Raw genomic sequence first — 13634 nt, 5'->3', positions numbered from 1 at the left:
CAACAATTACTCTTTGTGTACATTATTGGTTTGTATAACATTTAAGTAATTAATGCAATTACAAGTAGAGCTGTATGCTTGGGAATGACTACACTGGATTCTTGGTGAGTGTGCTATTCACTTTGAGAACAGATGTGCACAGTCTAAGAAGGCACCCACGTTTGTGATGGGCAAAGGTAGGTTTTACAGGGCAACAGAGGCCCATTACCTGAGCTTCCTTTTTTGTTGTATAACATACAGGGCTCTATAATGGCTTGGTGGAAGGGCAGCTGGGCAAGACCATTAGCACGCAAATTCCAATTTAGGGCATCCCCAGAAGGGAAGACAGGAGACAATTTATCGATTTTATAACTACATAAATTTCAGGATACGCTTTCAAAGTACATAGGCGGGGGCTATGCCTTTCCTGAATAAAAGAGAAGATGGTTATGATAACATTTTCCTCTCCAAAATGAGGACTGCTGTCTTCAGTCCATTTTTATCTCTTAATAGTCTCAACCTCCCACAGTGATAAATTATACTTGGTTATAATTTTTGTTTTATAGATGTAATGGTGATTCTTTTAAAATCACCCTTATAAATGCTACAGTAGCCAGTGAGTTATAAATATACTGTATTTGACAGTAGATGTGCCAACACAGGCACAACTAAGAGGCTGGTTTTAGGGGAACTAACTGAATCCCCCACATCTTGTTCTTTTCAGTGTGTTATTGTTCAGTACTACTCTTTTTCACAATAGTTGCCCCTGTGGTTAGAAACTGAACTCCTGAATTTTTTCATTCATCCTTCCTCATATACAACAAACATTTAATTGTATGGCTGCAGTTACTCAAATGTGATGGTTCCATAAATATTTAACAACCAAATTAAGGTTATTAATTTAAAGCCAATCTATTTTGACAACGCAACCCGAGGAAACAGACGGGAGGAAAAGCCAGTCCCTTTTATACAGTGTACATGTGGCATTTTACCAGTTCCAATAAATTCGCGAGCACATGTAAACATCAGAAGGAATATAATCATATTTCATGATCGTAAAGACAGCAAAAACAAGGTGGTCGTAGAACTTTCACGTTATCACGCTTCTGCACAGTCCCTATAGGAAACAGGGAGGCAGAAATTTCTTTCACTTCAACATCCTGTTATTGAAATTTCTCTGAAAACTATTTGCTTTTTTAAAATACAGAAGCAAATGTTTTGGGATTTTAGACTCTGACAACCCTCTGCTGTCTCCATAGAAGATTGATTTGTAGTCCTTGCCTCCCCTGTGTTAGTTTTGTGGTTTAATACACTTCACGGTGAAATCAGTTAAAATAAAAAAAAGTGCAATCCAGTTGATACAACGTGCTTACTTTGGCCTCCAATTTGTCCCAGGATTTTGCTGTATGAACTTATTTGCACACGGGTAGAGTCACCCTGTACTGTGCACCTCTGAGAGGGCCAAGGCTGGTCTTCTTTGCTCAGTGAGCTCTCCCATTCACTGTGTCTACTTCACCTCCATAAAGGGGACAGACCAAAGTCACATCTCTAGCAAATATGTCAATTACTTAAAAGGACTCTTAACTACAAATGCATAACTGTACAGAGGGTGCCAACAACTCTATACACATTTAAACAAGGAAAACCTGTATTGAAATTGTAATACTCAATATACACTGATAAGAAAAGATGAATACAAGTCACGCTGAGCACCTCTTGTAATTACAGAAGTCAAACGTGATTTGAAGACTACAAATTTAACATAGTATTTTTCTTTCTTAAAATGTGTATACATTTTTTGGCACCTCTGCAAATTAATACGACTTTGTACTATTTCATCCAACATTTGTCGAGTGCCAATAAGTACCACACACAGTGCAGAGAACCAAGAAATTAGATAATTATGACAGGAGGGCTGCCCTTAAAATATTCCACCAGTCAGGAGAAAAAAAACACTTTCATAGGAGAGAACAATAACTATAATCAAAGTACACATACACTGTCCATGGGAGAAGCACAAGGGAGGAAGGGGCTGACTGGGAGGAACAGATTATTCAGAAAAGCTTCAAAGAATGGATTAAAGTGAACCAGGTCATAAGAACAAAATGTGTTCCCTGGGGACACAAAGCAACATGGAATTGTCAAGGAATCAAGGATTGCTAATATCTTAGGGTGACTAAACTATAAGGGAGAGAGAAAGAAGATGAGAATGGTTAAGGTCTGATTAGTCTTAAAAGCAGTGTTTTAAAAAAAATTAAAGCATTTGAAACCACTGCAAGATACTAGAAAAGTGAACTCATTCTTCTGAAAACTGATACATAATGGGCAAGAATCCAGCACTATTTTTTATTTTTCTATATAAATTGTATTACTGGTTACAAGTAGAAGAGGGGAGGGTTTCCCTTTAGAAGTGAACTGTGGCGAAATAAATGAAGAAAGAATAATGGTATCACACCTACTAACGAACTGATGCACAGAGGCACTGAGCATCAGTGGCTGCTAACATCACAGAGGAAGAAATAATCTCACCATGTAGGCCCCTCCTGATGAAAGAACACAACCCTACTCACGAGATAATCTTGCCTAAAAAACAAAAACAAAACCCCAAACCAAAACCTAACCTGAATGTGACCATAATTCTAACTCCAACTACTAATTTACAGGAGCCATACCACAAAGATTCTATCATCACATTCCAAACTGAGAAATTCTATGACAAACAACCTGGGTTTTCCCCTCACGCTTTTATGTGAAAAAAAGAGAGGAGGGAGAATCTATAGGTTAAAAGAAATTTAAAAGATACAAATTGCAAAATATGGACCTTATTTGGCTCTCAAACAAAAATAATGTAAAAATGAAAATAAATTTATGACATTTTGATTCAATTGGAAATTTGTCCAATGGCTAGATAATGATATTAAGAATCACTAATTAGTTTAGATGTGACAATGGTATTTTAGTTCTTTTAAAAAAGAACATGTCTTTTAGAGATGCATACTGAAATACCCATGAATGAAATGATGTATCTTCAGTCTTATTAAAAATCATCCTGAGTGGGTGGCGCCTGTGGCTCAAAGGAGTAGGGCGCCGGTCCTATATGCCGGAGGTGGCGGGTTCAACCCAGCCCCCCCCCCAAAAAAAAACTGCAAAAATAATAATAATAATAATAAAATAAAAATCATCCTGAGGAAGGAGAAGATGGCACTGCACAGGCAGATAACAGTGCTGATTAATAACTGTTCAAGGTGAGTGCTGGTCAGTAAAGGATTCATTATAATATTCTGTGTAGTTCATGTCTATATGAACTTCTCCATAATAAAAGATTGATGAAGAGGGAAAAAAGCAATGTTAAAGAAAAAAAGCAACATTAAAGAAGATTTGGTACTTAACTCATACAAGAACCAAGGTTAAAACAATGAAATGCTTCATAAAAATGGCAATTTTAAAGACAATAGTTTGAATACGACCCATAACACCATCTCTGAACTAAGCTGATTTATATTCTTTTACATGTCTTTCCAGGATTTTTCTGTGTTTTAGAAAGGTATGTGAAGAAGGACCTGAGAAAGGAAAGAGACGGGAGACAGAAAGAACAACTCAAGTCCCCAACTTCAATCAAGTCAGACGATGAGAAAACAAACCAAGAGCTGAGGAGAGGCAGGAAGAAGAAAAGACGGATTCGCAGACGTTTCTGGAACAAGCCTGACAAGGCATCATAACCAAGTGAAAAGAAATTTGAGAGAAAATAAATGACTTTTCTAGCACCACTCACTACCTAAAATTATATATTTCCTCTCACTTGAAGGTAAGCTCTATTCCTATCCCCAGTACTCAACACCACACAATACTCCTTCAGTATTTGTTTTTTTTTTTTAAATATATGTTCCATAATACCTGGTATTTCTAACTCAGGTTAATAAATCAATGAAAGATATATTAATATAATAGGAGATGCAGGAAGATGTTTGGGATAATGGGCAGGGCTAAATCAGTTAGGGAATGCTCAGCTACCAGTAGCAGACGCCTGAAAAGTTAACCGTTTACTTTTTTATTTTTCATTGAATGAGAAATCCAGTCTGACAGACAGGATCCGTGTGGCGGCTCCCGTCAGGAATCAGGAATCCAGTCTCTTCCTGTCCCTGGTGGTCCTCCATACGCGTCTCTCTACAGGCAGCCAGAGCACCAGCCATCACATCTTAGTTCAAGGCAAGCAGAAGTAGAAGGAGAAAGACAAAGTAGCACATTTGGGTTGGCTCCTTTTTAAAGAGCGTCTCTGTAATTCCCACGTAATAACTTCCACTTATACCTCATTAGCCAGATTTAGTTGCATGACTGTATCCATCTACAAGTACTGGGGGGAAAAATGTGTGTTAGGCACATTACTGCTCTAGTGAACTGGAAATGCTATTAGTAAGAAGGGGATAATGGATATTGAACAGAACCATCAGTACCTGCAAAAGATACTTACTTAGAATAGGTTGTGCCCCAGTCTGTTGTGTTTCAGATACCTGCTGGTCAGAGTTGACCAGCTGGTAACTTTTGAAAACAACTGGGGGTGAAAGAGAAAGACATAAAAAATATGGTGGAAATAGGTGATTGTCCAGGGAAAGACTCCATAATAAAAAGAAGACAACTGGGAATGACTAACTTAAGAGCAGTAGAGGGAGATCTTCAGGCAAAGAAGACTCACAGAGATCAGGGTAGGTATAACAGGGCTGAGGAACAGAGCAGAAAAGCAGGCAAGGTAACCAGAAAGGTCAAATCCAATGTTTCAAAGGTGGTTTCTACATTAGGATCCAGAGAGCAGGGGTGAGCTTTTCCAGTTGTAGTTTTCAGAACCATTTCAAGAGCAAAAGAAGCCGGATCACAGTAGGTTGAGTTTGAAGGAGGGAGCTTTTGAACTGTCAATAGAAGGAAGGAAGTGAAGGGCCTAAAACCTAAGGAGCATCAGAGTCAACTGGAAAGTTGGAGGGGTGCCTGTGTATGAACGCAGCTGCTTGGTCTGCAGGGTGCCTCATGTGTAGACGGACTAAATAGAACAATCCAAAACACAGAGGCAGACCTTGAAGAGACTGAAGATTAGGAGAAAAGAGGACTCAGATTTTCTCTGCTGAGGATATCACATTGTCCAAGTGAAGCCTCCATTTACCCTGGAGGTTTTAAAAACTCTTTCCATCTTTTTGTTTATTTGTTGAAGAGATGAGACCTCACTATCTGGCCCAGGCTCGATTTGAACTCCTGGGCTCAAGTGATCCTCCCACGTTGGCCTCCGGAGTAGCTGGGGTTACAGGCACATGCCACTAAGTCCAGCTTTTTCCATATTTTTATTAATAAACAATGCTTTCTGCCAGATACTTAAATGTCCTGTTTTATGTTCTGCCTATTGATTTTCCCCCCTAAACTATATCAAGTCATGATCATTCTGTTTCATAACTTCCTAGTGACAATTGAGGAGGACCAAGATGTAGAAATTTTCCACCAAATAACTTCTGTAACATCTGCTGGGATTTACATGCTACCCTCACTTAGAAACAGCCTGAAGCATTTTAGGTGAGGTTGTACTGAGGATATGAAATGTAAGGTTAATTTAACAAAGGCTTAGCAGAGGTGGTGATGCAAGGTCAAGAAATGTATAAGGACTAGTATAACATGACAACAACTTACTAGGAACCACTTCAAAATGCTCAGGAGGAGGAGAGAGAGTATTGGAAAGTGAATGAAGGATGTGGAAGGACATCTCTGTGCTCCAACTAGAGAGCGTAATAGTGTGCCAATCAGGGACATGCATCTTAAGACCTTTTTTTTTTTTTTGCAATGAGAGCTCTGTGATGCTGGGCAAGTTATTAACCTTGACCTCTAGTTCTCCTTTGTAAAATTCAAGTTGTTTTCTGAAGTCTCTGCTTATTTTAAAAACTCTGTGATTAAATCATGAAGCAAATGTTGTATTAAAGAATTGTATATGGTTTCTAAATTTGGTCTTAAACCTTCAGAAAATTTTCTAAAGAGAGAAGAGAGACCAGGGAACTATTAATATGTCCACAGGCCCAGTGAGGACAGAGGTGAACAGCACGTGGTACACCCCTCCCTCCTCTAAACCATGTTTTTTTAGGGATAAACTAAAAGACTCACTGGTTTTATTACACAAAACAGGGAGGATTATACATGACTTATCTTTAAAAGAGGGCATGGGACTTGTTGCAAATCTCTGAATGTTGTTGGACAATGAGACAGGCTTGGTAAGCAACAGTAAGCATGCCAACCCTGCCTGATTCTGCTCTAAGGTCATCGGATAATCTGGCACTATAAAATAACCTATCAAAAGCCTGGTGCAGTGGCTACCAGAACTTTGGGAGGCCGAGGCAGGAAGATGACTCTTGAGGCCAGACTTTCAGACCCGCCTGAGCACATAGCAAGACTTCATCTCTACAAAATATTTAGAAATTAGCTAAGCTTGGTGCTACTCAGCTACTCAAGAGGGTGAGGTGGGATGATCACTTGAGCCCTGAAGTTGGAGAGTACAGTGAACTATGATAATGCCACTGCTCTCTCGCCCAGGTAACAGAGCAGGACACTGTCTCTAAATCAACAAATACCCATCACAAAGTCAGCAGCCAAATCTGAGGCCCACCTTTAATTAAAACAATGCTGGAAAATAATGTGGAAGAGGAGGAAATCTGAAAATATAAAGACTACTTTATACTACTGAAAATACATCAAGTCACCTGGAGTGTAGTTTGTCAGAGACTTAACATTTTAAACTAGGCTAGACTTTGAGAAAGATTCTGCTTTTATCCCAAATACAATCAGTGGTCAGGCCCAACAGGAAATGACTTTTTAAGAAATGTATGCAAGAATTAAAAAATACACTATGGCCATGGGTTATAAATTACTAAGGCCCTAGACGACAGCTTGCCTCTCAATCTATACAAGAACATCTTATGAACATTAGGCCTTCATAGACTAGGATTCATAAAATCACCAAACAAAAGACTGTCTTTGTCTATGACATAATTTATATTTTTGCTTGAACTAATACCTAAAAGACAGTTTTCACCTATAATCTCATGGGTGTTATCATTAAATCCACATTTTATAAAAGTTCACCACTTAGTGAGCGGAACCTGTCTTGTCTTTTGATTCCACATGTATGTGTTTAGACCACACTTCTGGACCACCCTTCCTGAGCCCACAAAGATAATTTATCAGCCAGGAATGGCTATGTGCCGGCACAAGGAAGCCACTTTCCTTCTTCAGATCCTTCGTGAGCAGAACATTCAGATAACGCAATACCGATAAAATAAGTGGAGGAACCGAGTGCAACATACACCATATCCTTGCCTCTAGGATGAGGTATATGAAGCATCCTGAAAAAATAGTGTGTTGGTGGAGTTTCCTTGAATAGACCCTATAGTAATACAGCTTTTCAATACTTCCTGCAATTCTGCTTCTCACAAAATAGTAATAAGGAATCAAGGAGCATTTTAGAAATCATGCCAGTCTCTGCATCTATCATTCATAGCCAAGTAGGCAAATATTGCCATTATACCTTATTCTTCCCTTTGTGCCCTGGACTATATAGCACCACTACCCAAGAGTCAGAGGAAGGCAGATGATAGGAAAGTTAACATTTTTAACTGGATGCTTTTTTTTTTTAAAAAAAGATTGGTGGTTTTAATTTGATGTGATTTCACTCTTAACAAGGTTTAATCAGTGGTTCAGTGCAAAAAGCATGCATTTTTGGCACTGGTCAGACCTAGATTTAAATTCCGCTCTGCCACTTCCACATCGATGAAGGTGAAAAGAAAAGCCATCTTACACGATGTGTGGATTAATGAAAGGATAGAGTAAAAATGTCCAGTGCATTCCTAGAATGAACTAGAGGTCAAGAAGACTTTTTCCATTCCCGATAAACCGGTTTGATAAATTAACCCCCGGGATTTATGAGATTTCTCTTCATGTTCAATGAAGACAACACAGACTTTACATTTGCCACCAATTATTTTTCAAGTTGTTTCCTCCTGCCAAGAACGCCTTCTCCTTCTGAACCCACACCCTCTTCTCCACCAATTCTTGCCTTCTTCCCTTCAAAGCCCAGATTCAATTCTAATCTTACACTGTTTGTACCACCAAATGCAGTGCTTGTATACAGGGAGCACCTCATACATAGATATTTGTAATCAAAGAATATTATAAACAAAAACATTTAGAAGAAAATGCTCCCAATAACTCAAAGGGACATGATGGTTTTTCACACCTTAAAAAAATACAAGTGCAACATTATAAAGCAAAGGTCAGCAATTTATTTCTTAAAAAATAATACTGTGGTTCTAAGCACAGAGATCCCAAACCAGGGGTATGCTAGTAATTTATTTTGTTCTCACTCAACTAATATCTGAGGGCCTCGGGCATACATTTTCTTTCCATGACCAAGAAAGTAAACTTCCTTTTCTGTGTCACAGATATTGAATATTTATTTCTTCCCGCTTCTGCACCCCCTACCCTCATTCTCTATGTTTTCAGAATTCAAAGGCACAAGTGTTATCTCCAAAAACTTTAGTAAATGCTTTTCCATTTTCTCCTGTCTAATAGAAGGATCTTTGACTTTATATGGAGATATCGCATTGAGCAGTCACTTTTACTGACCTAAGGAAGCCCCTTTGGGGTGATTTTTCTTTGTGGACCTTGACACTACCTTCAAAGTTTACAGTCATAAATTATTACCCACTGAGAACAATGTTCCAAACTCGGTTAAGTGATTCATAGATACCAAAAGAAAACCATTCTCTACCTACCCATTGCATGCACTGTCTCGTTGCCTAGTTCAAAGCAAGCACAGCCTACATTTTAAATGTCTTAAGAGAGACTATAAAATGAATTTACAAAATGTAACTAGAAGTTTCAAAACTGGAGGACACCATTTGTAATTTGGTGGCACCTTCTGGGAATGCTTGATATTGCAGCTCAGCTCTGTAAAACATAAATTCCATGCAAAAGTAAATGGGGAAAATCCTGGGAGCAGGGAAATAGTCCTCACGATATATTATCAAAATACGCAGTCCAGAAACACAAGATTCTTGTTTTATGGAACACATATAAGAAGTTAGAGGTTTTTGGACCTTTCTCAGCTCTTTCCTCAGTTTTAGCTCTGTATGTCAATTCTACCTTTGAGAACAACCTGTCACCTTTTGAAGGCTTTTGGTAAAGGCCAAAGAAATAAGATTCACCAATGGGACAAGAATAAGATATCCAAGGCTTTCACAGCAGCAATGATAACTTCGCAAAGCATACCTTTGCAAATGTTAATATGTATCCCCAAAACATTGTATTTGCTTTATCCTTAATCTTCTCTTAGGTACACTGTCTACTAAGTGGGTTCAAATCCTGGCTCCACCATTTTTAAACATGGCAACCTCAGGCAATTTTCTTAATCCTCAAGCCTTAGTTTTCTCATCTACAATATGGGGATGATAATAACAATACCATTTTATAGAGTTGTTCTAAGGGTTAAATGAATTAAAACCTGTCAAGTACTTAGAAAGGTGACTATCACATAGTAAGCACTCAAGAAAACGTTTAGCTATCACCATAAGGCATCCCCATGGTATGATAAAGTTAGCCATGCAAAGGCCATCTTTGGCCAAAGTCCCATCTTTGGCTTTATGTCTGAAGATGACAGATGGGACGATTCCATAAAAAGCATGGGTCCTAAGGCAAGAAAAAATAATGCACTGAATAGGTTCACAAAATTTATGAAAAGGGAGATATTGCTCAATAATACATGTGGCTGGAAAAAAAGTGCTCAGTTTTAGTAACTGCTGATGACAGCCCTCTCTGCAATCACGGAGGTCCCCCACCTCCACCCGTCATGTCCACAACCCTCTGCTATTCAAAGGCTTCTAGGCTTCTAAGGAATTACTTAATGTAAAAACTGAGAAACTATACTGGCCGAGGAGGTACCAAAATCTGGATGCAAAAGGCCCTTAAATCTTTTTTAAAACCTCCTTTTCAGCTGCTTCAAATCCTTTTTGCAATAAGCCAGGAATATGGAAGGACAAATGAATGGCCAGTTGGCTAGACTACATCCTCCTCAATCTGATCACACCCACAGAGCAAGCAAACAAAAAAAGCATAAGCAAACAGACACAGGTGATATCGCCAGGCATCCAACAAAGTTAACTTTCTTCCAATTGTTTTAATTAACATTCCACACTGAGCTGCATCCATCAGAGGAAGAACTGCAATCCTTCAGGTATTTTTACCTCCAGTTATAAAACAGAGAAAATAGAAGCCTCAAATGAGACACACACACACCACAACCCTAAGCCATGGCTGCCCGTTAATGAATGGCCTCTCCAGCTTTGCTCTCACCATACTTACAGACTTTACAGCTCTTACATGTGCTGGAATTACAAGTCATTAAAAAGCCACTTTGAAAACACAATAAAGACCTTCTTCTCTGACTGCAACAGCCTCCCATTGCATAAAAACCTAAGGCCAGTGCTTCAACAGCGGGACGTTTACTGCCAGCTCCAGACAGTTTCAGCAGGGCAATGAACAGGGTGGGGCAGGAGGAAATGAGGCACAACAAAAGAAGAAGGGAAGTTTCTTTTTCCTTCTTTTCGAGAGAAGCTTCTGGTAAGGTGATTTAAAGTATTGACCCTGTCTGTATCTGACCCATCATCCACTCTTGGGAAAAATGCTGCATCTGATGAGATTTTGTTTTCTCCCTCAGGTTTTATCCAAGAAAACACTTTTCCAGGAAGCCCAGACTAGTAAAGAATGTGAGTACAATCTCATTTCTCACACTGCAGGTTGCAGTATGTAACATTTTATTTACCAAATGAAATTTGCCCATTTTCAAGGAAAGATAATTAAAACCCTTGGCTTCTTCACTTTTAAATTATGATTAAATCTATAAAGCGAGGCAAAAAAGAAAAGGCAATGATAAGAAAATTACAACCATAACCAAACCTAATTATAAATGGTTATTTCAATTTACTGTGGTTTTTTTCCTCCTCCTCTGTTAGGAATACCAATGTCACGAAACGTGACTGACTCATAGAGGTCTCTTTGGAAACAGAGTCAGCATACGAAGAACAAAATGGGAATTTTACAGAAGCAGTGAAAAAATATTTGAGTTCCTTTTTTATTATCAATTAAAGCTTAAACAGGTTAATAAAAACCGAATTATAAACTTTTAGTTGACACTCATATACTCAGACCCTCACCTTTCCAGCCGCTAGTTAGTGTCAATCACCAATAAGAACAGACGCTAAGTAGTAAGTACAACAGACCACATGCCCACAAAGAGATGAACTGCTTCACTCTAATCGTTCTTCAATGTAAAATATTCTTAATAGAAACATTTCTTTATTATGCTTTCTCTATTTGCTAAAATGCTCACTCAGTATAAGCCAGTCCTTTGCCTCCTTTCCCCCTCCCTGCCCCCAAATTCTTCCGTAGGGGATAATTATTGATGGACTTCCATATGACAATATTATATTTCTTTATGAGAAAGCTTTCAAGAATCACCAAGTGTATTTAAAAATTGCTCTTTCAGGCTTGGTGCCTGTAGATCAGTGGCTAGGGTGTTGGCCACATAACACCAGGACAGGCAGGTTCAAACCTGGCCTGGGCCTGCTAAACAACAATGACAACTACAACCAAAAATTAGCTGGGCTTTATGACAGGTGCCTGTAGTAGCTACTTGGGAGACTGAGGCAATAATCACTTATGCTCAAAGAGTTTGAGGTTGCTGTGAACTGTGATGCCACGGCATTCTATCGAGGGGCAACATAATGAGACTCGGTCTCAAAAAAAAAATTGCTGGGCAGCACCTGTGGCTCAAGGAGTAGGACGCCGGCCCCATATACGGGGGGATGGCGGGTTCAAGCCTGGACCTGGCCAAAAAAAAAAAAAAAATGCTCTTTCAGTTATATTACCATTAACCCTCAAATAAATTATTTCTTAGGATGTTTTAACAATAACAGCAAAAAACCCCAAAACAAATCCCTACCAAGTGCCTACCCAATGTAGTGCTAGGTGTGTTCTGGTCCTTTATCTTATTCAATAAAAGAGCTGAAAAATCCTGAGAAACTTTGGCTTAAATTTTGGTTTAAAACTTAAGACTCTTTGTCCTGTATTTTTATAGCGACCCTATATCACAGGCCATATACCTCCTTAGGATGAAATTCAGAGCAAAGTGACAGACTCTAAGTACTCCCCCACCTTAAAAGGATATACGCCCACATGGTTGAAAAGGGCACTTAAGTTCTGCACTATTTGTGATATCAAAAATAAAATCTCTTTCAAAGCTACAGGTTGTAAAGCGAAGCCAACTCATATATAACAATACCTAGCTTTTTTTGATTAGTGTTTAACTGCTTTACCCAGCTTGACTTATTTAATTTTCACAATAATCCTACAAAGTAGATGCTATTTTGATCTCCATTTTAAAGAGAAAACTAAGAGACAGGGAAGGTTAAATCATTTGCCAAAGATCACTGGTGTGTTGGGATTCAAAATACATCGCAGACAGTAAACCTTTAATTACCTACCTACCTTTTCACTTAACAAATAAATGATCCCTCGAAAAAGTAAGCAAGCATACAAACTATGGATGTCCATCTTCTTTCTCTCTTCTAATGCACAAACTATTTAAAACTCTGGCCAAACAGTGCCATATCGATCAACAGTCTAAGCTCCCTAATCTATCTTAATAGTACTAATTTTGATTTTTACATAAAACCTGAATCTAACTTGATTATGGAAAAGCTTCTTTAAAGTATTCCTCCAGTCTGGGTGTGGTGGTTCATGCCTGCAATCCCAGTGCTTTGGGAGGCCAAGGCATGAAGATCACTTGAGGTCAGGAGTTTGAAACCAGCCCCAGCAACATAGCAAGACCTCATTGCTGCAAAAATAAATAAATAAATTAGTCAGGCATGGTGACAGGTCTCAGTAGTCCTAGCTATGAGGAAGGCCAAAGCAGAATGATTATGTGAGTCCGGGCCTAGTTTGAGGGTGCAGTGAGCTATGCCACTGCATTCTAGCCTGGGGAATGGAGTAGACCCTCGTCTTTTTTTTTTTTTTTTTAAGTAATCTTCCTTTTAACTGTAATAAACCTATATTAAGGCCAAATGTTTTCTTTGCAGACAAAACAGATGAATAATCATTTTCCTCAGAACTTCCTAATCCTTCAAACTATTCTCATTCCCTTTTGGTGTCTTTTTTCTATTTCCAAACTCCATGATCTCTGCCTCAATAAAGCCAATTAAAAAATACTATCACCAGCCTTCCACCTATGAAAACAAATTACTTCACTCCAATAATCAGAACACCAACATTATAGCTTTGATATTTTCTAAGTTTCTCCTTGAATTCGAATTCTATTGTACTCTTCTCATCCTCCTAAATCATCAGTTGTCTTTTTACATGAGCACAATAACTAAGTTTTAATGAGCACCTAAATTTTCTGCTGCTGTTCAAATGACTTATTACTACGTAGTGGAATATATCTTTCCTTTAACAGCTTAAATAACAGCCTGAAAATCTACAACTTCCTTAAAGATTTCATTTTCTTCTTTGTTTGAGACAGAGCCTCAAGCTGCCCTCCCTGGGTAGAGTGCTGTTGCATCACAGCTCACAGCAACCTCCAA

The 13634-nt window shown here is 38.6% G+C and overlaps 1 protein-coding gene across 1 annotated transcript in view; it reads right to left on the bottom strand.

Moving 5' to 3' along the window:
• The window catches only part of MLLT3 (MLLT3, super elongation complex subunit), a 264740-nt gene that overhangs the window by 47724 nt on the left and 203382 nt on the right, over positions 1-13634 (bottom strand). Inside the window, exon 6 of the mRNA XM_012812784.2 lies at positions 4431-4528. Coding sequence (XP_012668238.1) covers positions 4431-4528 — 98 coding nt within the window. The remainder of the gene's footprint in view (positions 1-4430; positions 4529-13634) is intronic.

Source organism: Otolemur garnettii, unplaced genomic scaffold (assembly GCF_000181295.1).
Source record: "Otolemur garnettii isolate 467f Iridium unplaced genomic scaffold, OtoGar3 scaffold00006, whole genome shotgun sequence".
NCBI lineage: Eukaryota > Metazoa > Chordata > Mammalia > Primates > Galagidae > Otolemur > Otolemur garnettii.
The sequence above is the reverse complement of the archived record's forward strand: the minus strand, read 5'-3'. Positions and strand labels throughout refer to the sequence as shown.